The 25,502-nt window shown below is 43.1% G+C and overlaps 1 protein-coding gene across 1 annotated transcript; it reads left to right on the top strand.

Annotated features, from left to right (window-relative positions):
* Positions 1–3,183: 3,183 nt before the first annotated feature.
* On the top strand, positions 3,184–8,606 carry RPS15A (ribosomal protein S15a). The gene is made up of 5 exons (XM_043914416.1): positions 3,184–3,298; positions 4,329–4,466; positions 4,967–5,046; positions 7,265–7,350; positions 8,477–8,606. Exons 2-5 carry the CDS (start codon positions 4,334–4,336, stop codon positions 8,568–8,570), a joined length of 393 nt encoding a protein of 130 aa, XP_043770351.1. The 5' UTR covers positions 3,184–3,298; positions 4,329–4,333; the 3' UTR covers positions 8,571–8,606.
* Positions 8,607–25,502: the final 16,896 nt, after the last annotated feature.

Raw genomic sequence — 25,502 nt, 5'->3', positions numbered from 1 at the left:
AGGCCTCTTGGTCACCCAGTGCTCTGGAATGCAGCCACGTGCAGCTGTGATGACTCTGCAGGCCAGCTTGGATACTACGCCAGTTCTGGCCACAGCACAAGTCCCCTTTCAAGTTTCTTTGCACCACCTCTAGCAGAGTTATTCCAGAATTCACAGGACGTCAAGAGGGGATTTATACAGTCTTCTGCTCCATTCCACTCCTCTCCCTTCCCCCAGTCCCAACCATTCCAAGATTTCTGTTTATATGCCTTATATGCCCTCCTAGCTCTTCAAAGTGAAAGTCACTCAGTTGTGTCTGACTCTGTGATCCCATGGACTGTAGTCCATGGAATTCTCCAGAATACTGGAGTGGGTAGCTGTTCCCTTCTCCAGGGGATCTTCCCGGCCCAGGAATTGAACCGGGGTCTCCTGCATCACAGGAGGATTCTTTACCAACTGAGCTGAGGGAAGCCCCTAGCTCTTAGAGCCATTCAAAAATCCCATAGGCCACATAGTTTGGGAAATAAAACCCCACAAGTAATTTATACATGACCACTTTCTTTGACTTTTTAACCAACAAAATTTTAAGACTGAGTTAATTTAAGACTGAATTTAGTTTGCTTTCTCATTTGTGAGGTGGAGATAATACAGATCTCAAAGGGGCATTATGTAACTCCTTGTGTTTTGAGGATTCAGAGTTAATCTACAGGAAGCGCTTAGTGGCAGTTAGGAATCAGTAGCTGTTAGAGGCCTTCAGACAGATCAAATGGCACTTCCTCCTGGCAAAGCTTTAGCAACTTTCCAGGCCACCTCTCCATTCCCACATTCATATTGGCATGGAAACAGCACACTGCCCGGTATTGTTATTTAGAGATTTCTCTCTGCTAGGATCTGCACCTCTTAAGGCCTGGAACTCATGTCTGTCCTGTCACCTGCTACAACTAGCACATGATAGGCGCTCATAAGATGTTTGCTGAATGAAGGGAGGAAAGAATGAAGTGTACAAAAAGAGGGTGAGTGGCACTAGTTTTCTATTAATGGAGGCTCTTGAAGGAAAGTGGGTTTATTAACTCCCCAGTGTTGCTAAGTCCCTCAAGTTAAGTACCGGTTTTAGTCAACATGTTGCATTCAGGCAACCAGTTCTTAGAGGAAATGTTTCTTAGAAAAGCCAATGCCTATGTTGGGAGCTTGGCACTCAAGGTTCACTTAGGATTTGAGAAGTGGTGACGATGGGTGAGGTGGGCTGTGATGCTAATAACAAATGCTGGTCTTTTATCTGGATTATTTCATTTATCTTCACAGCAACTTCGAGTAATTAGTATATCATTCCCTTTTACAGCCGGGGAAACTGATTTGCCCATTCATTTATTCATCACATATGAATCAGGGACCTACTATGTGGAGTTAACTTACCTAGAAGCTGTGGGTACGGTGGTGAACAAAGCCAACCACATCCCTGCTTGCTTAACGGAGACAGACACTTCCAATATCTCAGGCGGTAAAACATATGGAGAAAAGTTAAACAGGGCAATGAGATTGGGGGGCGGGGAGGATGAGCAGGAGGATGTGTGACTGAACAGAGACCTGACAAACTGGGGGAGGAAAAGTCAATTTAAAGGGAAAAGCAAATGCAAAGGCCCTGAGGCAGAGTGTGCTTGGAATATGTGAAGAAAAGCCAGCCAGGGAGAACGCTGGAGGATGGTGTTCCTTTGCAAGGAGGCAGATGTTACAAGGAGGACCTTGGAAGTTTTTGTAAGGAATCTGGATTTTACTGAGGCTGACAGAAATCCTTGGAGAGTCCAAGGTCGGACAAGTTTTAAAATGATCATTCTGGCAGCCACGTGGGAAACAGGGAAGGGGGTGGAAAATAAGGGAAGGGTAAGAAGGGAGGGTCCTTTGGACTGCCAGGAGATCCAACCAGTCCCTCCTTAAGGAGGTAAGTTCTGGGTGTTCATTGGAAGGACTGATGCTGAAGCTGAAACTCCAATACTTTGGCCACCTGATGCGAAGAGCTGACTCATTGGAAAAGACCCTGATGCTGGGAGGGATTGGGGGCAGGAGGAGAAGGGGACGACAGAGGATGAGATGGCTGGATGGCATCACCGACTCGATGGGCATGAGTTTGAGTAAACTCCGGGAGTTGGTGATGGACAGGGAGGCCCGGCGTGCTGCGATTCCTGGGGTCGCAAAGAGTCGGACACGACTGAGCGACTGAACTGACTGACTGAAGAAGGGAAGGTAAGGGTGAAAGCAGTGAGAAAGCTTAAGTCCTGAGCAGAAGCTTAGCCTGAGGTCACTCAGCTCCAGAGAGGGCGGCGCCAGAATTCACTGACTCCCAGGCAGCCGGACCTCGAGCCCGAAGCAGTAACTGCTGAGCATTTATTTAATGCGTGCCAGGCATTTTGCGAGCCCTTTGTCACCATTATCTCATCTAACCCTTGCAACAACCTTTAAGAGGCCGAGCTTTTATTTCGAAACATTTGTGGCTTTCTTTGCAACTGTGTCTTTCAAAACTTGAAAGAAAAGTCTGGAACTCCAGTAAATAATTTCTAATATTTAGGGAGCGTCAAAAAGGAAGCATCGATTAAGAAAAATATTTTTTACTCTTTTGAAAAAGTATAAACAAATTTCAAAAGACAAAAAGAAATTGTATAAGGAGAAAGCTCTACCCTGGTCGCTCAGTGGTAAAGAATTCACCAACGCAGGAAACCCGTGTTCGATTCCTGGATGGGGACGATCCCCTGGAGAAGGAAATGGCAACTTACCCATCTTTGCCTGGGAAATCCCTTGAACACAGGAGCCTTACCGGCTACAGTCCATAGGGTCACAAACAGTCGGATACGACTTAGCGACGAAACAACAAAAATGGAGAGAAAAGCATGACTCCCATCCCAGTTTCTAACGCCCTTCCCAAAGGCAATTGCCGCCGATTATCCCTTGCAGAGATAGTGTAAATACGCACGTATCAAAATTCATTCTAAATAGTCAACAGTTACTGCAATAAAAATTAGTAAATATCTAGGCTCTCGTCAGTTTTTCGTTTTTACCAATTAGCTGCTAGAAAGGAGTTGAAAACTACGCAAACGCCGCACCTCTTGCAGGTGACTGCCCCCTAGCCGCGCCGGGCATGTTCGATTCCATCGATTCTCTACTACCTACCCAGGAGGAGGCTCCGCCCCTTCACCCGCCTCCTTCCAGTAGGCAATCCTTTTTTATTTGTTTTTGGCGGGGCTTTAAAAGTCTCGCGATAGCCCGACCCGTAACCCATAATTCCGTGCGCTCGCCCCTCCCGTCCTCTTTCCGCCATCTTTCCGTGCCGGTGAGTATCTCTCTCTGAGCTACCCAACATCATCCCTCGGTTATCGGTGCCATCCTGTGGTGTGGGAGTCGCGCTCCGTGTCCTGCGAGGATGTCGGAGGCCTCCTGGGCCGGAGATGCTAGCCTTGCTTGGGTCTGGGCAGGCATAGGGGAGAGTCATGCCCGGCTATCCCATGCTTTGCCTCCGGGAGAGCCCGGCCTCTGGGGCGCAGGCCGCAGCCCTTGGGAACAGGGAGCTTTGGGCCGTTCCGGAGGAGTGGCAGCTCCGAATCTTTCGGCGGCGCCAATACCTCCCGTTAGTGGTTGAGGCAGCTTGTTGGCTCCGAGAAGCACTGGAGGGCCACGGAGTTGGTGGGCCGTGCAGCTTCCCATTACTTTGGTTGCGCCGGGAGCTTGGGAGATGAGAACCCTCAGGAGGGGAAACTGCATCCTGCCTGTGGTGGCGGTTTGCTGGGAACGAATCTGGTTTCCTCAGAAGACACTGGAGCTGGAGGAAGTAGGTTGGAGTCCTACTGTTGTGGTTTGAGACATGCCTCTGTTCCTAACTTTCAAAACTTTATTAGATGAAGTTTGTGCCCATGAGTAAGAGGCCAGTCTAGTGCATGTGAAATGTTTCAGTTTATTACTTCGGTACCCTTACTGTTGGGCATAGCTTTAGATGGCACAGGGCCGGACGTTTTATGTTAATACAGTAGTTCTGGGTGTTAGGTGAAAGTTGAGTAGTATCTTTCGATTATTGGGAAAAGGCTGATTCTGAGTAGGTTTAAGGGACCGTGTTAATAGTAGAGATGCTGCTGAATGCCGCAAGTTTGATTATTAACTCTCATTTTGAATAACCTCCCGCGACTGGTGTTTTTATTTTAGTAGTTGACATCCTTCTGGGGTTACTGGGGAAGCAGCCTGCTGAGAAATGGGGAAGCTTCCACATGATTGAGGCAGAAAGGAAAGGATGTCTTCGCAGGGAAATGATAGGGTGCCTGTTAATGGTAAAACGGTGACGGTAAACCGCCTGTTTTGTCTTCCGAGAACAGCCAGAATGGTGCGCATGAATGTCCTGGCTGATGCTCTCAAGAGTATCAACAACGCCGAAAAGAGAGGCAAACGCCAGGTGCTTATTCGGCCGTGCTCCAAGGTCATCGTCAGGTTTCTAACAGTGATGATGAAGCATGGTAAGTTGCTGTTTTATGTTTTGAGATAAACATGCTGTGGAATGGGTCTTGGAGAAATTAACTGAGGAGAGAGGCCTGGAGAGGGAAAATGGGGAGCAAGGTGGTAGTCAGATGTGGTAACTAATGCAGTTGACTTGGGCTGTGGACAGGGTAGTCCTGGAGAAGTGATGCTGTTTAAGAAATGCTGAGGAGGAGGACTGTTGAAAGAAGGAGGTTTGTGACTGTTGCTCTGCTAGGTGTTTGGCAGCTAAAATGGCCTTTCTTGATAATAACATCACCCCCAAAATATGTCATTGAAAGGACCCTGAGCTCTTCTCAGAGCTTCATGGGATGTAAAGGATTGTTGAACGTCCTGGACACTAGGTAGCCTTTGGGAGTGGGAAGGTATGAAGAGGCAAGGAGGAAATTATCCCTCTTTTAAAATTGCAGGGTGGTTTGTTTTGAGTATTGCTGTCTTAATTTTAAAGTTATTTTTTAATACAGTCAGTTGTGTTCTACAGGTTACATTGGCGAATTTGAAATCATTGATGATCACAGGGCTGGGAAAATTGTTGTGAACCTCACAGGCAGGCTAAATAAGGTAAGAATTGACTATCTTCCACATTTTCGAATCTTCAGAATGGTCTAAGGTGGCATGATTGCCTTTGTAAAATCAGATAGTGTCGTGTTTGCTTTACCTAGTTAGGTTAAGAAGAATGAGAATTGATTAAAGTCATTAAATTTTATGTAACTTCCAGGTAGAATTGTCAATTGACCTAGTGTTTGGAGTATAAGGTATCTTAAGGGAGATGTGGAGGCTTGAGACTGGTGGTACTGGTTTTGAATCCTGGATGGCTCAAGGCCAGTAGTCCTGTTAGTGTAAATAACTTGTGGGGTCTGTTTTTCCTGTCAGTTTGACCTGTAGGCATAATCTACTGAATCTGTTTGATTTTTTTGACTTTGTGGATTGCATGAATTTGGGGGCTAGGTATTATTCTATAAGCCAATTGGGGGTCTCAGGGCTGCTTCTTCGCTTTCTGTGTTCAGATTTGTAGCTTTCAGGTTTGCAAGGGATCTGAGATCCTATAATCCAAAGTGTTAGTTGCTCAGTCGTCTCCAACTCTTTGCAGCCCCGTAGATGACAGCCTGCCAGGCTCCTCTGTCAATGGGATTCTCCAGGGTATCTTCCCAACCCAGGGATCCAGCCTGGGTCTCCTACATTGCAGCCAGGTTCCTGTAATCCAACACTAGGGCAAATGGGCCAAGAAAGTGGTTAGTGGCAGGGGCCAGACTGATTAATAAGGTCATTCCCTAGTCCAACAGTTTTCTGTTTTACAAAGTTGCTTTCTTACATAGTGAATTTGCTTCTTGTGTGGATAAATACTTAATGTCAGATGAAAATTACTGGATATGAAGCCTTTGAAGAGTTTTTGAAGGAAATTTTGGGTCTGTCTTTTATTTTATTGTAACCGTTAGATTCCAATCCCAAGGAAGGATTTGAATTCACTTTTCTCACTCTGATTCTCACAGTGTGTTGAAGTAGAAGAGGGTGTGTTTATTTTCCTATTTTTAAGAATTAGGAAACTAAGATATATCTGAGTCCTGCTCAAGGACAGTGGAAGACTAATTCTGGTGTATAGCTTATAGCACATTTTAAAGCTGTCCCGCAGAAGATTGGGTTGATATTTAAAAAAAAAAAACAGTTTGTGAAGGACCAGATTTCTCATGAACATCCACTGTACATAATAGCTTGAGAAATAAGTTTGAACAGAGTATTTACCAAATGGAACTCAACTTGCGGCATCGTTACTCTGTGCTACACTCAGTCATTTGGGAAATCCTGGCTAATAGATAGTTGAAATCCAGGCCTTGCCAAATGCCTGAATTATTTTTTGGTTTCTCTTAATTTCCGTTTTCTTCCTTTGTAAGACATTCTTGCCTCAGTTTCCTTCATGCAAGAGATGGATATACCTTATTGTGTAAATGTAATGGGGCTGGGAAATAAGGTAGTGTTTAAAGACTAGATTAAGAAAATTCTTGCCTTAATCATATCTTAGATGTGGTTTGAGAGCAGATATGATGGAATTACACTAGCTGAATGGAAGGGAGTTTTTGCTACTGGAATACATAAAGCTTGGATGTGGCAGCATAGAGGCCTCAGAAAGCTTTGTCTTTCACTGTATCTTGCTTGGCTTTTCCGTTCTCCTATCCCTGTGTTGCTTCTATCCAGTGCGGGATTCCCCTTGATAGTCAAGTGACAGGTAGCTCCCAGGATGATGTGATTAAAACAAATTGAGTGGGCTTCCTGCCAGGGGGCACTTGGACCTGATGGGTCCATTTCCAGTTTCGATCTGCCTAGGGAAGTGGGAAGTGTAACTGCTCCAGAGACTTCACCAAGTCCTAATCTTGTAGTTTCATTTTACTGTTAAGCATTACTGTAGTCTCAGTTTACTGTTAAGCATTTTGGAGTCTTCCCAGGCTACACTATTGGTAAAGAACCTGCCTGCCAATGCAGGAGAGGTAAGAGAAAGACGCATGTTCAATCCCTGGGTGGGGAAGATCCCCTGGAGGAGGGCATGACAACCCACTTCAATATTCTTGCCTGGAGAATATGGTCTATTAGGGTCACAAAGAGTGGAATACGACTGAAGTGACTGAGCATGCTGTTTTTCAAATTGAACTTACATAGACTACTGTACAGAATAGTTACCCATTTAATGTTGAGTTGGTTGGTTTCTATGCTCACTTATAAATGCTTTTTAGTGTTACTGTTTTGTTATTAGTGAAGTGTGAACACTGTTTTCTGTTACTTTTTACAGTGTGGAGTGATCAGTCCCAGATTTGATGTGCAACTCAAAGATCTAGAAAAATGGCAGAATAACCTGCTCCCATCCCGTCAGTTTGGGTAAGTTGATTTTCTTCATTTAAAAGTTGATGCTGTGGATGCCTGTGATGCAGTTTGATGAGCTTTTTGTTTATTTTTTACGTCAATAGTAGTAATAGTCTCCATTCCCAACCAGCTTGACTCATGGGTTAGCTCCTATGTTGCCACACCTCATGTGTTAGGTTTTAGTTTCTGAGAGGTGTGTGAGAACTGAAGCTGGCTGAGAGAGAGAATTGTGTTCCCTTTAATGTCTGCTCTTTTGGCTCAGTGCAGATAGTTCATACATGTTCTCTGTGAATACCCTCCTGTGGCCAGAATGACTTCTGAACCATTACCCTCTGGGCAAACTCAGTTTGAAAATCTTAATCTGTGGTTAAGAGACTGAGTTCAAATTCTGGATTTTCTACTTTAAAGCTGTGAGGCTTTGGGCAATTCATGGCCTTGATTTCTTAAAGATGGTAGTTCTCTTATTGTAAGTTATATTATCAACTGATTTGCTTCTGGTAAAGCAGTTTAAAACCTGATCTGACACACCAAGCATTTGGTCTGTTTGTGGTTAAGAGCTTAAACACCCAGTCACGTTTGGTGATGTTGACTTTACTCCCACTTCATGGTTGCTGTATAACAGGTAGAGTGTTCAGGGCAGATCCTTTGTGATTGTAATTAGGATGCTAATTTTAATGCCTCCCAGTTTATATACTTTCTGTGTCTTACCTTGACCCCCATAGTAACCCATGAGATAGGCCAGGTGGGATGCCCATTGTCCAGGTAACTGTACAATAGTTTGCCTGTGATCATACACACAGTAAGTGGCAGAAACATTTCCGTCAAGTTATATCAGTGCTTTAATGCTTTAAACTGCATGTCTGCTTGAGAGCAGAAAGGGACATTCTGCAGTTAGAGGAGCTGCAGTTTTTGTTTTTAGGTAGCACTGCCTCGTGTTAGCTGAGACCAGGCCTGCGTGTGTAGCTGGAGTCTGGTTCTAGGAGTCATGCCTGTGCACTGCCAGCCTGTGGAGGCTGCGTTATGTGTGGGCCCGCGTGGTAAACGCTGACGAATGCTGGAGTTTTTCTGTACCAGAAGTAGCTCGATGTTGAACAGTTCATAGGGAAAACTTACCAACTTTTTTTTTTTTAACTTTCCATAGTTTCATTGTACTGACAACCTCAGCTGGCATCATGGACCATGAAGAAGCAAGACGAAAACATACAGGAGGGAAAATCCTTGGATTCTTTTTCTAGGGATGTAATACGTACAAATAAAATGCCTTAGAGGACTCTGGTGCTTCCTTAAGTCATTTGAACTTTGTACAGCAGAGTAGCAAGAGTGTCTCCGGGAGTACACAGCCTTTGTGTTAATTGGTGAATGCTGTTTCCTTGAAGTACAAGAAAGTTTTAACTTGGTGTAACTTTCACCATCACCCTTGTGGCTCACCAGAGGAAAGTGTGTCTGGCCCTGGATGATTGACTCTGGTTTGGGGTCCAGATGGTAAAGCTGCCTCTTCTGGGATCTAAATTAACCCTTGAATGAGTGGTGCCTTTCTATTTTTAGCTTGATAGGATACACGTTTCATACCCTAAAAATATGATAGCAGTTACAGTTGATTCTGTAAGTACTCATAAAGAAGCAGGTAATTAGAGCCCTGCAGCTCACTAAGACTCAAATTTGGATGGCATATCAGGGGCGTGCCAGCAGTACGTGCCTATAAGATGTCATTCTTTTTAAACCCAGTACTGTGAGCCTGTCACCAAATGCATTCAGGAGTTGGGCAGAATTAGTAAGAGCTCGTTGTCCAGTATACATCTAACAAGAGCCACATGTGTATTCAAAACTTCAGGAAGCCACATTAAAACAAGAGGAACTTTTTTTTCTTAAAATAACATTTTGTGTTCAAAAGTTAAAATTTCACCATATAGATAATGTGAAAAATGAGTGGGGTTTGTTCTTTACAATGTCTTTGACATGATGTGTATTCATGCTAGTGGCTTCAGCCTTGTCTGACTTTTTGCGACCCTATGGACCCTATGTAGCTTGCCACAGGTGCCTCTGTCTTTACGGATTTTCCAGGCAAGTGTACTGAAGTGCCATGCCCTCTAGTGCTTCCCGACCCAAAGATAGAACTGACTGTCTCTTAACAGCGTCCTGCGTTGGCTGGCAAGTTCTTTACCACTAGCGCCATCTTGTTCAGTAGCTCAGTTGTGTCTGACTCTGCGACTGCATGGACTGCAGGATGCCAGGCTTCCCTGTCCTTCACCATCTCCTGAACCTTGTTGAAACGTTCATTAGGTCGAGATGCCTTCCATCCAACCATATCCTCTCTCACTCCCTTCTGTCCTCGATCTTTCTCAGCATCAGGGTCTTTTCCAGTGAGTCAACATCAGGTGGCCAGTATTGGAGCTTCAGCATCAGTCCTGATGAATATTCAGGATTGATTTCCTTTAGGATTGACTGGTTTGAGCTTGCTATCCAAGGTACTCTCAAGGGTCTTCTCCAACACCACAGTTGAAAAGCATCAACTCTTCGGTGCTCAGCTTTCTTTATGGTCCAACTCACATCTGTACATTACTGGAAAAACCATAGCTTTGACTACATGGACCTTTGTTGGTAAAGTAATGTCTGCTTTTTAATATGCTGTCTAGGTTTTTCATTGCTTTTCTTCCTTCCAAGGAGCAAGTGTCTTAATTTTATGGCTGCAGTCACCATCTGCAATGAGTTTGGAGCCCAGCAAAATAGTCTGTTTACATTGTTTCCCCATTTATTTGCCACGAAGTGATGGGACTGGATGCCATTATCTTTGTATTTTGAATGTCGAATGTTCTCTTTTCACTTTGATCAAGAGGCTCTTTAGTTCTCTTCTGCCATAAGGGTGATAGCATATGCATATCTGAGGTTGATACTTGTTCCAGCGCCATCTTGGAAGCCTGAAATGATCAACATGGTACATTTATTCACATTTAAAGCATATCTTAATTAAGACTGGTATTCCTGGGTAGGAATGCAGAATCATTGCTGACTTGGGGTAAAGTGAACTCTGACAAGTGACAACTCTGAGCGTCCTTCTTGGGTAAAGAGAGGACTTAATCTCATGTGGTTACTCACTCAGTAACTTCCTGAAAGGAAGGCTGGTGTAAGATGTGGGAAACAGCCCTTGGGTGGGCTGTAGAGAGGGGCCTGGTAACCACATACGGTGTGCATGCTGACTTGCTTCAGTCGTCTGACTGACTCTGGACTATAGCCTGCCGGGCTCCTCTGTCCATGGGATCCTCAAGGCAGGAATACTGGAGTGGGTTGCAATGCTGTCCTCAAGAGGATCCTCCCGACCCACTGATTGAACCCGGGTCTCGGTGTCTCTTGCATTAGCAGGCATGTTCTTTACCACTAGCATCACTTGGGAAGCCCAACCACATGTGGGCTCACTCACTAAAAAGCAAGTTGAGAGGCATGTCTAGGTTTGGGGCCTCTGCTATTTGGAAGGTTGTGAGTAATTAGCATGAGTTTGGGGGGCTCAACAGATCAGGATTGAGGTCTGATTTACTACCTAATAATATTGATTGAGGATAATGAAAAAAAATTTACCTTAATTGAAGGAAAAGGTGAGGTTACATAAAATAGTACCAAGCATTTGATGTTTTACACTTGGTTATTTCTCTTAAACGCTAAGGTAAGCTCTTAAGTAGATGGAGGCCATGTTTTGTTTGCTGTTGTCTCTGGTCTGCCTGATAAATGGCACACGGGATACCTTAGTACATGTGTGCTAGGTTGCTTCAGTTGTGTCTCGTGACCCTGTGGACTGTAGCCCGCCAGGCACCTCTGTCCCTGGGATACTCTGTCCCAGGCAAGAATACTGGAGTGGTTGCTATTTCCTTCTCCAGGGGATCTTCCTGACCAAGAGATCAAACCTGTCTCTTAATGTCTCCTGCATTGGCAGGAGGATTCTGTATCACTAGCGCCACCGGAGAAGCCCCTCAGGAAGTACGTGTTGATTTGCGTACATTTGCCATTAATAGGGATCCTGTGTCGTTTAAAATGAACAAGGGTGGGTGGAAAAATTTGGGAGACCTGTTGATGAATTTAACAGCACATGTTCTGTATGCTGGTGAGGAAGCAGATGGCCTTAGGCTGTTTCTGAGACCCAGTAAGAGTTGTATCATGACCTGGGGCTATGTACTGGAGTTGTTCTGGAGACTTTAGGTTCCTGCTGGCAGGATGACTTTCCTGTGATGTGAACCCAGCCTTCTAATGTGCTGCTGCTGCCGGGAGGCAGAGACTGGAGACTTGGAGTGGGACAGCGCCTGGATTATTTGAACCCACCAGATGCACTTTGAGTCAGTGTTATAAGGGGGCCCAGCACCTTTGCAGGCCCTGGGTTAACCTGGAATCTGTAGATGTCAGGCAGACAAACTTTGATACATATTATTATTATATTTTTTTAAAGACATTGCATACAGCACAGAGCCTTTGATCATAGTCTGAAAGAAATTTGTAATTCAAAAAGTCAGAACTATAGCCAAGGAGACCCTCCACAATTGAGCAGCACCATCTGTGTCCACGCTAGTGCATGCTGAATCCTCATTTAGAGGCTGTTTTGCCTTGCTTTGGGGTAACGGGTAGATAGAAGAGTACTCAGTTCTCTGGGCAAGTCAGAATTATTAACAGTTTAACTTGCTCAGGTCAACATCTGAGATGACTTTTCCCCCCAGACTACAAAGTTTGCTTTCCCCTTCTGACCCAGAAGGAAGCAAGCTCTGGGAAACTCAAAATCTGATTCTTGGCTTTCCAGTCTAATTCACTGCTTCCCAAAATAGCTAATAGCAATTGCTTCAGTTTTAATATAGGGACAGCCTAATCCTGAGCTCTAAATCTCCCCCATATGTGCTCTGCCTCTGAGCTCTTGAATATGGCTCACCCCATCTGGAATACCTTTTCCCCAGAGGTGTTCCCAGAATCCAGCTTAAATGTCAAATCATGAAACTTCCTTCCAAAGAAATGTGTTATGCTTTTTCTGGAGATTTGTTGTTCAGTTGCTAAGTTGTGTCTAACTCTGCAACCCCACGGACTGCAGCATGAGAGGCTCCTCTGTCCATGGGATTCTCCTGGCAAGAATACTGGAGTGGGTTGCCATTTCCTACTCCAGGGGATCTTCCTGACCCAGGGATTGAATCTGCATCTCTTGCATCTCATGCATTGGCAGGCGGATTCTTTAGCATTGCATCACTTGGGAATTAGTAAGGCTAAGAGTAGTTTTTAGTATTTGTTAGTTACTACTATATGCCAACCATGGGACTAAGAGCTTTACAGATATCATCTCATTTCATCTTAACAGTTCGGTGTTACGGCTACTATTGTTGGGTCCAGTTTTTCAGGTGAAAAAAAGTAAAGCACGGAGCTGTGCCATTTTATTCAAGATGCCAGGGAGTGAGTGACAAAGTCAAGATTTAAGTGCTTTGTTGTCGTTCCGTTGCTCAGTTGTGACTCTTTGTGATCCCCTGGACTGCAGCACGCTGAAGACCACACAGAAAATAAGCTAAAGGAGGCAGTAAAGAAAGATGGTTAATAGAATGGACTTTGAAATGAAATGTTAGTCTCAGTCACACACATGCCATGTGATCTTGGGCCAAATGCCATTCCTTGCTGTATCAGTTTCTTCATCTTTAGTGTAGGCATGATCGTACTGTCCCCTGTGGGGGTCACGAAGATTAAATATAATGCTTGTTAAGTACTGGGATGGTAATTAGAGCCGTTGGCAAAATGTCTAGGTTCTCCCCTGCCAGGTACATATACTTTCTATGTGATTAATTCTGGCAATGCATGAGCTGGAAAGTGAGCAGAAGTGATGTGTGTTACTGCCAGGCTGGAGCATCTGGTGGCTGATGGGAGAACTCCCGTGTGCCTCATTTCTTTCTGCCCTGGTGCTGGGTGCTGGGCTGTAGTGGCCCAGTCCCAGGAGTGTGGGTGACAATGCAGAGATCCAGCTATTCAGCAGTGGCAGTGTGGAATAGCGAGAAATCACCCGTTGATGATTTTGGTTCATTACTAGCCCATTGATACAAGTGAATTGTTTACAACAAGCATTAGAGCAGTCTCTGAAATTTAGTAAGGGCTTTTTAAGTTACAAAAAGGAAATGGGTGGTAGGCAGAATAAAAGGGATTCTCATTCTTTGAGTGGATGTCAGGAGAGAATCTGACCCCCAGTTCTCCACGTGTCTTTTTCCATTGATCCCCATAACATTTTCCATGCGTGCACATGGCTCTTAAACACCCCCACACCCCAGCCCCCTGACATAGTCCTCAGTGAGTCACCTGCCTCAAACAGGTAGAAGATACATTAGGATATTTTGAACCTGGAAGATGTGAGGTTTGTCTCTTTAAAATGGTGGAAATGATAAGAGTGCTGCTGATTGTGATGATTTCTGCTGTGTGGAGAAAGACACTTGGAGCAACACAGAGGAATGTCCCTGAGCAGACGATGCATCAGGTCCTCATGGTGACTGGCTCTTGCTTCCAGCTGTTCCTGAGACACAGTGCTACCCTGCCCTACCCGTGTTTGTATTCTGTGAGCAAGGAGTAACAGTCTCCACTCTTACTTTTTTTTAAAGTACTAGTTTGAACTAAATTTTAGTGTATTTAAAAATAAATTTATAAAGCTAAAATTTACTGATTTGAACTAAATTCTAGTCCCTTGTAGGCAGACTAATACAGCCCTACTTGCAGCTGTTTCATGAATCTACTCTGGAACTTCTTGGGAATCAATCTTGTCGTCTGTCAGATGAGGGCTGGGATAACTGGTCCTACCTGCTTAAACATTTTTTTTTAATATTTTTTTTTAAGAAATTGAAGTATATTAACAAAATATAATATATATATATTATATATATATATTATATAACAAGTATAATAACAAAACTAACAGTGTTTTGTTAGTTTCTGGGGTACAGCACTATGTGGTTTATTAGTCAGTACATTTAGTTGCAAAAAAACCAGAAATCCCTCTAGCTAGTTTAAATTATTGCAGGGTATAAGGTAACTCAGAATCTCTGGTAGGGCTGGAGAATTAGTTTGGAGGTTTACAGCCAGAGATTGTATCTCCATTATACCTCTTGACCATTCCACTGGAAAACTCAGCTCCTGAGTTCTTTGCCCCTACTCGAGGTTCTAGAAGCTTGAGGTTTCTACCACCCTTATTAGCATCAGTTCCACACTGACTTCCTTCATATTATCCTCTCATGCAGCGCCTCTTAAGCTTGGCACTTTTGACATTTTGGGCAGGATAATTCTTTGGTATGTGTGTACGGTAGTGGCTGTCTTGTGCAATGTAGGGTTTTAGCAGCATTCTTGGCCTCCGTACCCTACATTACATGCCAACTGAGACAAGCAAAAATGTTCCCAGACTTTACTAAATTCTCCTGCAGGGCAATATCACCCCAGGTTGAGAAGCACTGTTCTGTGGGATCAGGGCTGCAAGCAGCCTGTGCCAGGACCAGAGTTCCAAAAGAGGCCTGTTTGTCATATGTCTGTGTATTTAAAAGTAATAAGTCAAGCTAACAAGATGTTCAGTAAAGTATATTCTCTTGTATCTTGACAGCTTCATAACAGCAAAACCCCAAATAAATTTGGTTTTATATGATAAAGTTGGCAGAATGTCAAAAACTGAACTATTGCATATATCCTTAGCAAGATGATGGGACAGCAATATTTGGATGAGAAAGAAAGACATTCATAATTTATAAACTATTATATGTTTCATAAAATTTATGGCCCTTCATTTTTCATGAAATCACTAAATATGTTATAGTAAAAGTTTTTGTATAATTTATATTATACAGGTGGTAATGATCCAAAAGACAAAAAAGTATGATTAGTTTTCAAAATGTAAGAATTTGAGTATGTTTTCATAGAAAATATAAAGTAAATACAAAAATAAGAAAGTGTTAAAGCTGTAAAGCGTCAGTGAAGTTGCTTTTCTAAAGTATTCAAAAGTATTAAAGTTACAGGACAAAATACAAATTATATAAGTACTGAATATCAAAGTTTTAAATCAAAGTTGTTTAAATCTGAGAAATTTTAGTTTACTATTTTGAAAGCAATTTTATAAACAGTTTTACTGGGGACTTCCCTGATGGCCCAGTGGCTGAGACTCCATGCTCCCAATGTAGGAGGCCTTGGTTTGATCCCTGGTCAGGAAACTAGATTCCACAAGCTGCAACTGAGAGTTTGAAAGCCCCAACTCAAAAAAAGAAAAAGATCCCTAAGGACTCATTGTGGCCAAAAAGCAAAACCAAACACAAAATGTTTCATTATGTAATATTTCATTATTAAGTAGTATTTCCATTACATGACTTTTTGCCTGGTGTTCTCTGTCAATCTAGTTGCTAATATAAGGAATTCGTATTGCTTTATACTTCTTATGTGAAGAAGAATAGAAATTTCTATCCAAATAGAAATTCTGGATCTCAAAAAAAAAGAAAAAAAGAAATTCTGGATCTCATATATACAAATTAGAAAGTGATATGATCTACTTAGGCTCAATGGTAAAGAATCCACCTGCCTGTGCAGGAGACGCAAGAGACCCAGGTTTGATCCCTGGGTCGGGAAGATCCCCTGGAGGAGGAAATGGCAACCCACTCCAGTATTCTTGCCTGAAAATTCCCATGGACAGAGGAGCCTGGCAGGCTACAGTCCATGGGGCTGCAAAAAGTTGAACATAACTGATCAGCTGAGCACACATGATCTACTTAAACTGCAAAATGTTCCTCAGAAACAAGCAGGAACATGAAGAGCAACAGAAAAATGGACATTCAGCACTGCTGGAAAATGATGTTTGTTACGCTAGAATCTATTGCACAGGCACGCATGCTACTTGAGAAGGAGAAATTAATTAAGAAGTTAATTAATTTGTCCTTTCTCTCACATAAGTGTTTCCAGTGCTCAAGTTCTTTGAATCTTCTGAAGAGGTGTCTGTCTGCAATACCGGCAGAGGCCACTCCCCGCAAACCTTTGTGAGATTCAGATACTGTTGCCTTTTGTTTAGAGATTTTAGGGCAAGAAGTGAGGAGAACATTCTTGGGGCCTGAACAGTGTTATGAAATAGGATATTTTGGATTACAGTTCATGCTGAGCCAGTGCTAAGCATATAATCCTCAGTGACAAGAGCACCCTTGTGTTCCTTAATACATTTATTTTTGATGTATTTCTGAGATACAGGGCCAATCTTGCTAGGATCTAAGTGCATTACTGGCTGCAAGGGAGATGGGGAAAAACAAAGATCCTAACCTTGGGGATCTTTAGATTCACAATATAGGAATTTCCCCAAACACATAAAGAGTGCTTAAAAGGTGCTGGGCAACCAAAATTGGTGGAAGAGGGAAATCCAGGGCAACACAGAAAGTGTCAGTCACTCAGTCATGTCCGACTCTTTGCGGCCCCATGGACTGTAGCCCGCCAGGCTCCTCTGTCCGTGGGATTCTCCAGGCAAGAATACTGGAGTGGGTAACCGTTCGCTTCAGCAGATCTTCTCAACCCAAGGGATGGAACCTGGGTCTTCTACACTGCAGGCAGATTCTTTATCATCTGAGCTACCAGGGAAGCCCCAAGGGTATCATCCTATCCCCTAAACAATTAATGATGAAAATCATCAGAATCAGCTTTTTTTTTTCAGTTTTTTAAAAAAGTTTTTGTCAGCACTTGGTTGCTATGAGTGGACTTTCTCTAGTTGAAGAGAGCGGGGGCCACTCTCTTGTTGCGGAGCATGGGCTCTAGGCTGGAGGGCTTCAGCAGTTGTGGCCCAAGGGCCATAGAGCACTGGCTCAGTAGCTGAGGTGCGGGCTTTAGCTGCTCCATGGCGTGTGGGATCTTCCTGGACCAGGGATCCGTGTCCCCCTGCCGTGGCTGGTGGATTGTTAACCACTAGACTACCGGGGGAGCCTCAGAATCAGCTCCTGGGGGACTCTGAAATCTAGCCAAAAACTTAAAATGATCAAGGGAAAGCTTGATGAAGAGACAAACTGCTGCTTTATGGTCAGAGGGTGCAGTGGCATTTCAGATTGCCCACCTACCATCCCCCATGCTCCATGGCCCCGAGGAAGGGGACCTAGATTTCTCGTGCTGACTGCGGGTGCCAGAGAGGAACTTATTCTGAAAGAGCTGTGATTGTGGTGTCAGCCTGCAGGACAGGTGGAAAGGCTTCCTATTTCTTCACTCAGGGCATTCCTAGAGCTGGGGTGACCTCTCTGTGGCTTTTGCTAAAAGTGTTTAAAAGCAGAGGCAGGTACTGGCCACAGCAGCCTGGAGCAAGGAACAATACTTGGGACAAGTAATAGAACAAGAAGCCTGTTAAAGGAGAAGCTGGGAAAGAGACATGGGTGGGAACAGAGCTTTTCAAAGGGTCTGTGTGTGCCTGGTTTTTGAGAAAGCCATGTGCAGGCTTAGAGTGAGACACATACTCAGAAAAGGCCTGAGAAGAATCTGGGCTTTCATCTCATGCTGGCCTTCAGGCCCTGTGCAAGCAGGAAGCGAAGTGAAGGCAGAGTTGTAAGCAGCCTACTAAGTGTTTAAGGAGTGCCCTGACATAGATCCAATCTGTGAAAACTAGGAGGGTATTTTTTTCTTTTCTCTAAAAAAATTCTTCTTCATGTCTTTTATTGGCTTCAGACATTTAAGGTAATTCTGCCAAAATAGTAGTTGTCCAGTAAGCTAAAAGAACACAGAATTCAGTGGCAAAGACTACAGACCTTACAAAAATTGTTTCGAAAAGTCACTAAACAAGCAAACAGCAGCAACCTGTAACAGGCAGAGAAAGGAAACTCTGACTTCCAGAGTTGCCACATATTCAAAATGTTCAATATTCAACAGCAACGAAATCACAAGCCATGCAAGTAACAAGAGATTACGGCCATTCACCAGAAAAATTACTTGATAGAAACTGTTCTCACTAAACATAAAGGCCTCTTTGGGGGCTGTGAGGATGGGACACGTTGAGAATAAATGAATACCTGTGTGGTCATGCTGAGGAACCCTGCTTGCTGTGTTCTCTCTTGCTGTTCGGATGGAGTTGCATGCCTCTGTCCTCTTAGAATGGGGGAGAGCTCCCCAGGAGCGGTGGTGGCTCCAGCCGAGGAGGTGGTCTTGTGGGCAGGTGGGTAGGTGTCTGGAGAGAGGCGGTCCATGTCCAGCTGTGTTTTCCAGCACCATTGCTCCCAAACCTGTTTCCTGAGGCGTCCAAAGGCCAGGAGCTTTGCAGAGTGTAACCTAGATGCTTTGTGAATGGGAATGTAGGGGAGGGTGCGGCCTTGACAATGAATTTGATGGTAGAATGGACTGTGGGGATATAGCTTAGTCTTCTTAGCTTTTGAGCTCCGGTTATCTCATTTGTGAAAACAGATAATGATAACAACAGCACTGCTTGTACTGTGCATACTGTGTTCCAGACACTTTATGTAAGAACTCATTTAATTTTCATATCGATATTAAAGGTGGTACACTTATTATAGGGCTTCCCCGGTGGCTTAGTGGTAAAGAATCCACCTGCAATGCAGGAGACACTGGTTCGACCCCTGGGTTGGGAAGATCCCCCGGAGGGGGCAATGGCAACTCACTCCAGTATTCTTGCCTGGAAGATCCCATAGGCAGAGGAGACTGACAGGCTATAGTCCATAGGGTTGCAAAGAGTCGGACGTGACTGAAGCGCCTAAGCACGCATGCACATACTTACTATATGCATTTTACAGATGAGGAAGCTGAAGTATAGGGAAATTAAGTCACTTGGTTGTACCGCTAGTATTTGGAGAAGACAGATTCAGACCTTAAGCACTGCCCTGGCTTCATGGGCTTATCATGAGATTAAATGGGAGAACACATTAAGAGCTTAGTCTAGAGTCTGGCACAGGATAAGTGTTCATAAAATCGTAACAGCTGTTGTTATCAAAGCAGGATCCAAACGTACAAGCAGGGGCCTTCTCCAGCTCTCTCGTGTCAGATGTGCTTGTGTGAACAGCCACTTTTAAAGGGGAGTGGGGAACATCGTTTTGCAACTATCTGTTGAACTGGTGGATCTTTACTTAGAACAAATTATAAACACCTTTATGCTGCATGGAAGGTAAAACTTGCTCAAGTTTTCCCTCGTTTTACTTCAGCTTGGGCCCATGCGGCTGGGTGAGCTGAGCCCAGCATCCGTCCTTCAGCCCCTGGGCTTCTCCCCCACCAGGCACTCACTCACGTTTGTCTTACTTCCTGATCATGAGCCAGTCTCTCCTATTAGCCCTCAAAGGATCCGAGAGGTTCGCAGGAGAACACTCAGGAGTGGCTCATCCTCTGTGGCTGGTTCTGAGTGCTCCTGGTGTAGGGCCCGGGAAAATGTGGGCAGCCCCCTCCCCAGTTCATTTTGTTGGTCTGCTTGTTAGCGTAAAATCCAGACGTCAGAGAATTTGATTTTCTTTGTTTCTTTCCCGTGAAATAGAATGTGGTCTGGTGCGTGGGGAAGAATCTAGTGATTCATATTTTCTGCTTATTTGGCTCCCAGCTGAATGGGAATTTACATTACTTAATGTGTGACTTTTTCATGGGAAATCAAAAGAAGTTTCCTATTCAATTATTAAATGAATTTCACAGCCAAATAATCCTCTTATTTTTACGAGTGGGCTATTCCTTGGTGGAGGGTATCTGGGCTCTCTGAGTGGTCAGTCCCTCTCATGTCCTTTGTTTCCATCTGGACAGGAAGCTTAAGTCCCTCATTCAAGGATTAGGAGATTCTAAGAGGCAGTTTGGAAGACTTTGACCTTGCAAGGTGGGAGTGAATTCTCTTAGCACATTTGAAAAAAGTATTTATTTATTTTGGCTTTGCTGGGTCTTTGTTGCTGTGCAGGCTTTTTCTCTAGCTGCGGGGAGCAGGGGCTACTTTCTCGTGGTGGCGCGCAGGTTTCTCCTTGAGGTGGCTTCTCCCGTCATCAACCATGGGCTCTAGAGCACGGGCTCAATAGTTGTGGCTCATGGCCGTAGTTGCTCTGTGGTGTGTGGCATCTTCCTGGCCCAGGGATCGAACCTGTGTCTCCTGCATTGACAGGGGGATTCTTAAGCGCTGAACCACCAGGGAAGTCCTGGGAGTGACATCTTAATGTTCACCAGCTGTGGAGTAAGAGTTAGCGCCTCTTCCTTGTTCATCAATCCATCAGCTTCAGACGCCATCACACAGGCTCCAGCAGGGCCCAGGGTCCATGGAGACAAAATACAAAGGGAACGGAACTGTGTAGGGTCCAGGGTGCTCTGCCCCAGCTCATCTGGGAAAAAAACCCAGAAGCCCCTGCTGCCCTTCAGGAAGACCTTAAGCAAGGCTTGCTGCGTGGCCATGTCTGGGATGCCCGCAGATGAGGTTCTTCTCAGTTGGTCCCATTTGCCCCATCACACTGTGAGCTTCTGGAGGGCAACTCAGTTGCTTTCCACCTGCCCCTTCCTTCAGTGCAGCTGTTATTCCTCTCGTCCTTCCTTCCTCCTCCAGTGTCATCATATGTGCAACACAATAATTAAAAAAATTATTGAAGTGTCGCTGATTTACAGTGTTGTGTTTAATTTCTGCTTACAGCAGAGTGGCTCAGTTGCACATATATATGTCCTTTTCCATTATGGATTATCACAGGATACTGAATATGGTTCCCTGTGCTATACAGTAGGACCTTGCTGTTCATCCAGTGTATATATAATAATTTGTATCTGCTAATCACACACTCCCAATCCCTTCTGCCCCAACCCGCCTTCCCGCTGCTGGCCTCCAGTCTGTTCTCTACATCCGTGAGTCTGTTTTTGTTTCGTAGATATGTTCATGTGTGTCATATTTTAGATTCCACTTGTAAGTGTATATGTACATAGTATTGTCTTTCTCTTTTTGACTTACTTTGCTTGGTTTGATAATCTTTAGGTCCATCCATGTTGTTGTAAATGGCATTATTTCTTTTTTAATGGCTGAGTAATGTTCCATTGTAAGTGTGTGTGTGTGTGTGTGTGTCTATCCATGGGATTTTTTAAGGAAGAACACTGGAGTGGGTTGCCATTTCCTTCTCCAGGGGATCTTCCCAATGCAGGGATTGAAACTGTGTCTCCTGAATCTCCTGCACTGTAGGCAGATTTTTTTAACCCACTGAGTCATCAGGGAAGCCCTATATATATATATAAATATATTTACATTTATTTACATTCCCTGATGATTGATATTGTTCAGCACCTTTTCACCTTTTCATGTACCCATTGGCCATTTGCATATCTTCTTTGGAAAAATGTGTATTTTAGATCCTTTGTCCATTTTTTAAAATTTTATTTGTTTTTAATTGGAGAATAATTACTTTACAATATTGTATTGGTTTCTGCCATACAACATGAATCAGCCATAGGTACACATACGTCCCCTCCCTCTTGAACCCCCCCCCCCCCCCCGCCACCATCCCACCTCATCCCAACCCTCTAGTTTGTTAGCATGGGTTTGAGCTCCTTGCATCAAACAGCAAATTCCCACTGGCTATCTGTTTTACCAATGGTAATGTACATGTTTCGATGCTACTCTTGCAGTTTGTCCCACCCTCTTCTTCCCCCACTGTCCACAAGTCTGTTCTCTGTGTCTGCATCTCCATCGCTGCCCTGAAAAGAGGTTCATCAGTATCACCTTTATAGATTCCATGTATATGCATTAATATATGATGTTTGTTTTTCTGACTTACTTCACTCTGTATAATCTGCTCTAGGTTCATCCATCTCATTAGAACTGACTCAAATGCACTCCTTTTTATGGCTGAATAATATTCCGTTCCCCTTCATGGATCATAGCCTTGTTGTGGCAAAGGGGCATGTGTAACTCAGTGGAGCTGTGAGCCATGCCCTGCAGGGCTACCCAAGATGGATAGATCTCAGTCAAGAGTTTTGACAAGACGTAGTCCACTGGAGGAGAGGATGGCAAACCACTCAGGTACTCTTACCACGAGAACCCCGTGAACAGTATGAAAAGGCAAAAAGATATGACACTGGAAGATGAGCCCCCCAGGTCGGCAGGTGTCCAGTACGCTACTGGGGGAGAGTGGGGAGCAATTACTAATAGTTCAAAAAGAATGAAGTGGCTGGGCCAAAGGAGCGGTGACTCCCAGCTGTGGCTGTGTCTCGTGGGGAAAGTAAAGCCCGATGCTGTAAAGAAAATTGTTGCATAGGAACCTGGAATGTTAGGTTCATGAATCAAGGTAAATTGGAAGTGGGCAAAGTAATCCAAGTCTGTGCCCCAATGACTGATGATGAAGAAGTGGTTCTATGAAGAACTACAAGACCTCCTAGAACTAACACCAAAGAAAGATGTCCTTTTCATCGTAGGGGACTGGAATGTGAAAGTTGGAAGTCAAGAGATACCTGGAATAACAGGCAAGTTTGGCCTTGGAGTACACAATGAAGCAGGCAAAGGCTAACAGAGTTTTGTCAAGAGAACACACTGGTCATGGCAAACAGCCTTTTCAAACAACATAAGAGAACTCTACACATGGATAAGATGGTCAATACAGAAACCAGATTGATTATATTCTTTGCATTCGAAGATGGAGAAGCTCTATACAGTCAGCAACAACAAGACCTAGAGCTGACTGTGGCTCAGATCATGAGATCCTTATTGCAAGATTCAGACTTAAATTGAATTTTGATACAGGTACAAAATTTTTATCATAGAATATTAAATATTGTTCTCTGTGCTATACAGGAGGACGTTGTTGTTTATCCACATATATGTAAAAGTTTACATCAGCTAATCCCAACCTCCATAGCATCCCTCCCCTCACCCCCGGACACATGGTAACCCCCAGTTTGTTCTCTATGTCTGTCATTCTGTTTCTGGTTCATTTGTGTGATATTTTAGATTCCACATGTAAATGATATATGGTGTTTGTCTTTCTCTTTTCTAACTTAGTATGACACTCTCTAGTTGCAGCCATCCTGCTGCATATGGCACTATTTTGTTCTTTTTTATGGCGAAGTAGTATTCCATTGTATATATGAATCATATCATCTTTATCCATTCATCTGTAGATGGACATTTAGATTATTTCTGTCTTGGCTATTGTGAATAGTGCTGCTATAAACAGAGGGGTGCCTGTAATCTTTTTGAGTTATAGTTTTGTCTGGATATATGCCCAGGAGTGGGATTGCTGGATCATAGTGTAAAAATTCACTACTTACAGGCTGTTCCTTGTCTTTTCTTTCTTGGTATATTTTTGACTACTGATCAGTCTCCTTAGTAGTTGTAGATATGATCAGATTTTCTATTTATTCAGGATTCAGTCTTGGTAGGTTGTATGTTTCTTGGAACTTATCCATTTCTTCTCGGTTGTGCAGTTTTTTTGGGCACATACATATTCATGAGACTACTTAGATCCTTTAAATTTCTGTTATATCAGCTTTAATGTCTTCTCTTTCATTTATGATTTTATGATTTGAGTCTTTTCTCTCCCACTCCTCTTTTAGTCTAGGTAAATTTTTGTTAAATTTATTTATCTTAAAAAAAACTTGTAGTTTCTTCAATCTTTTCTGTTGTTTTTATCATCTCTATATCATTTATCTCTGCTCTTCTCTTTTTCCTTTCCTTCCTTTTGCTAACTGTGGGCTTAGTTTGCTCTTTTCCTAGTTTTTTGAGGTGTGAAGTTAGATTGTTTATTTGACATTATTCTTTTTCTTAATGGAGGCATTTAGTTAGAATTGCTTTTACTGAATCCAATAAATTTTGATATATTGAGTTTTCATTTTCATTTAAGTTTTTTTTTTTTTTTAAATTTTCTGTTTGGTTTATCTGGCCCAATGATCTTTTAGGAGTGTTTTTTAATTTCCACATATTTGTGGAATTTCCAGCTTTCCCAATTATTGATTTCCATTTTCATCCCATTTGTAGTTGGAAATGATACTTGATTTGATTTCAGGAACTTAACTTTTTTTGTGACCTAACATTTGATCTATCCTGGAGAATGTTTTATGTGCACTTGAGAATAATGTGTATTCTGCTGCTGTTGGATGGACTTTTAATAAAAATGTATTTAATTTACTTTTACTTTTGGCTGTGCTGGGTCTTCGCTGCTGCCTGTGGGCTTTCTCTAGTTGCAGTTGGTGGGGGCTGCTCTTCATTGTGGTGCCCAGGCTTCTCTTGTGACAGAGCACAGGCTCTAGGCTCGTGGGCTCAGTGGTTGTGGTTCACGGGCTTTAGAGTGCGGGCTCAGTGGTGTGGTTCATGGGCTTAGTTGCTCTGCAGCATGTGGAACTTCCTGGACCAGGGATCAAACCCATGTCCCCTGCATTGGCAGATGGACTCTTATCCACTGTACCAACAGGAAAGTCTGGATGGACTGTTACATAGATATCTGTTAGGTCCATTTGGTGTATAAATTGTAGTTCAAGTCCAATATTTCCTTTTAATTTTGTGTCTGAATGATCTATCCATTGTTGAAAGTGAAGCATTGGAGTCTGCTACTATTGTTGCATTGTTATTCTGCCTTCAGATATATTAATATTTGTTTAATATATTTAGGTGAGTCGCTGTTGGTGTTTATATATTTACAGTGTTATAACCTCTTGATGGATTGATCTCTTTATCATCACACGAGGACTTTCTTTGTCTCTTGTTACAGACAAATCTATTTTGTCTGATATAAGTATAGGTATGTCTGCTTTCTTTTAGTCTCTATTTATATAGAATATCTTTTTCCATTTCTTTACTTTCAACTTATGTATGTCCTTAAGGTTGAAGTAAATCTCTTGTAGGCCACATATACTGGATCTTGTATTTTTTAAAAAAATTATCCATTAGCTACTCTATTCCTTTTGATTGGATAATCTAATCAGTTTACATTTAAAGTAATTATTGATAGGTAAGGATTTATTGTTGCCATCTTGTTGTTTTCTGGTTGTTTTGTAGTTCTGTTGTTTCTTCCTCTCCTGCTCTTCCTCTTCCTCTCAGGAATAATGTCTAACATTATTCCTTTGTGAATTGATCATTTTAGCATAGTTGTATGTTTTAATTCCTTTCTCTTTTTCTTTTGTGTATCTACTACAGGTTTTTTCCTTTGTGTTTGTCATAAGGCTTACATAACCATCTTATACTTTTAACTTTCTATTTAAAGCTGATAATAACTTTTTATTTTGTTGTGCTCTGTGGCATGTGGGATCCTGTTAGTTTGATG

This window comes from Cervus elaphus, chromosome 10, assembly GCF_910594005.1.
Source record: "Cervus elaphus chromosome 10, mCerEla1.1, whole genome shotgun sequence".
NCBI lineage: Eukaryota > Metazoa > Chordata > Mammalia > Artiodactyla > Cervidae > Cervus > Cervus elaphus.
Note: the sequence above shows the minus strand (reverse complement) of the source record. Positions and strands in the feature narration are given on the sequence as shown.

Excerpts from the sequence above, each read along its gene's own strand:
- RPS15A (XM_043914416.1), top strand. The coding sequence starts at position 4,334 with ATGGTGCGCATGAATGTCCTGGCTGATGCTCTCAAGAGTATCAACAAC. Across the intron at positions 4,467-4,966 it reads AACAGTGATGATGAAGCATG|GTTACATTGGCGAATTTGAA; the intron begins GTAAGTTGCTGT and ends TGTGTTCTACAG. Across the intron at positions 7,351-8,476 it reads CTCCCATCCCGTCAGTTTGG|TTTCATTGTACTGACAACCT; the intron begins GTAAGTTGATTT and ends AACTTTCCATAG.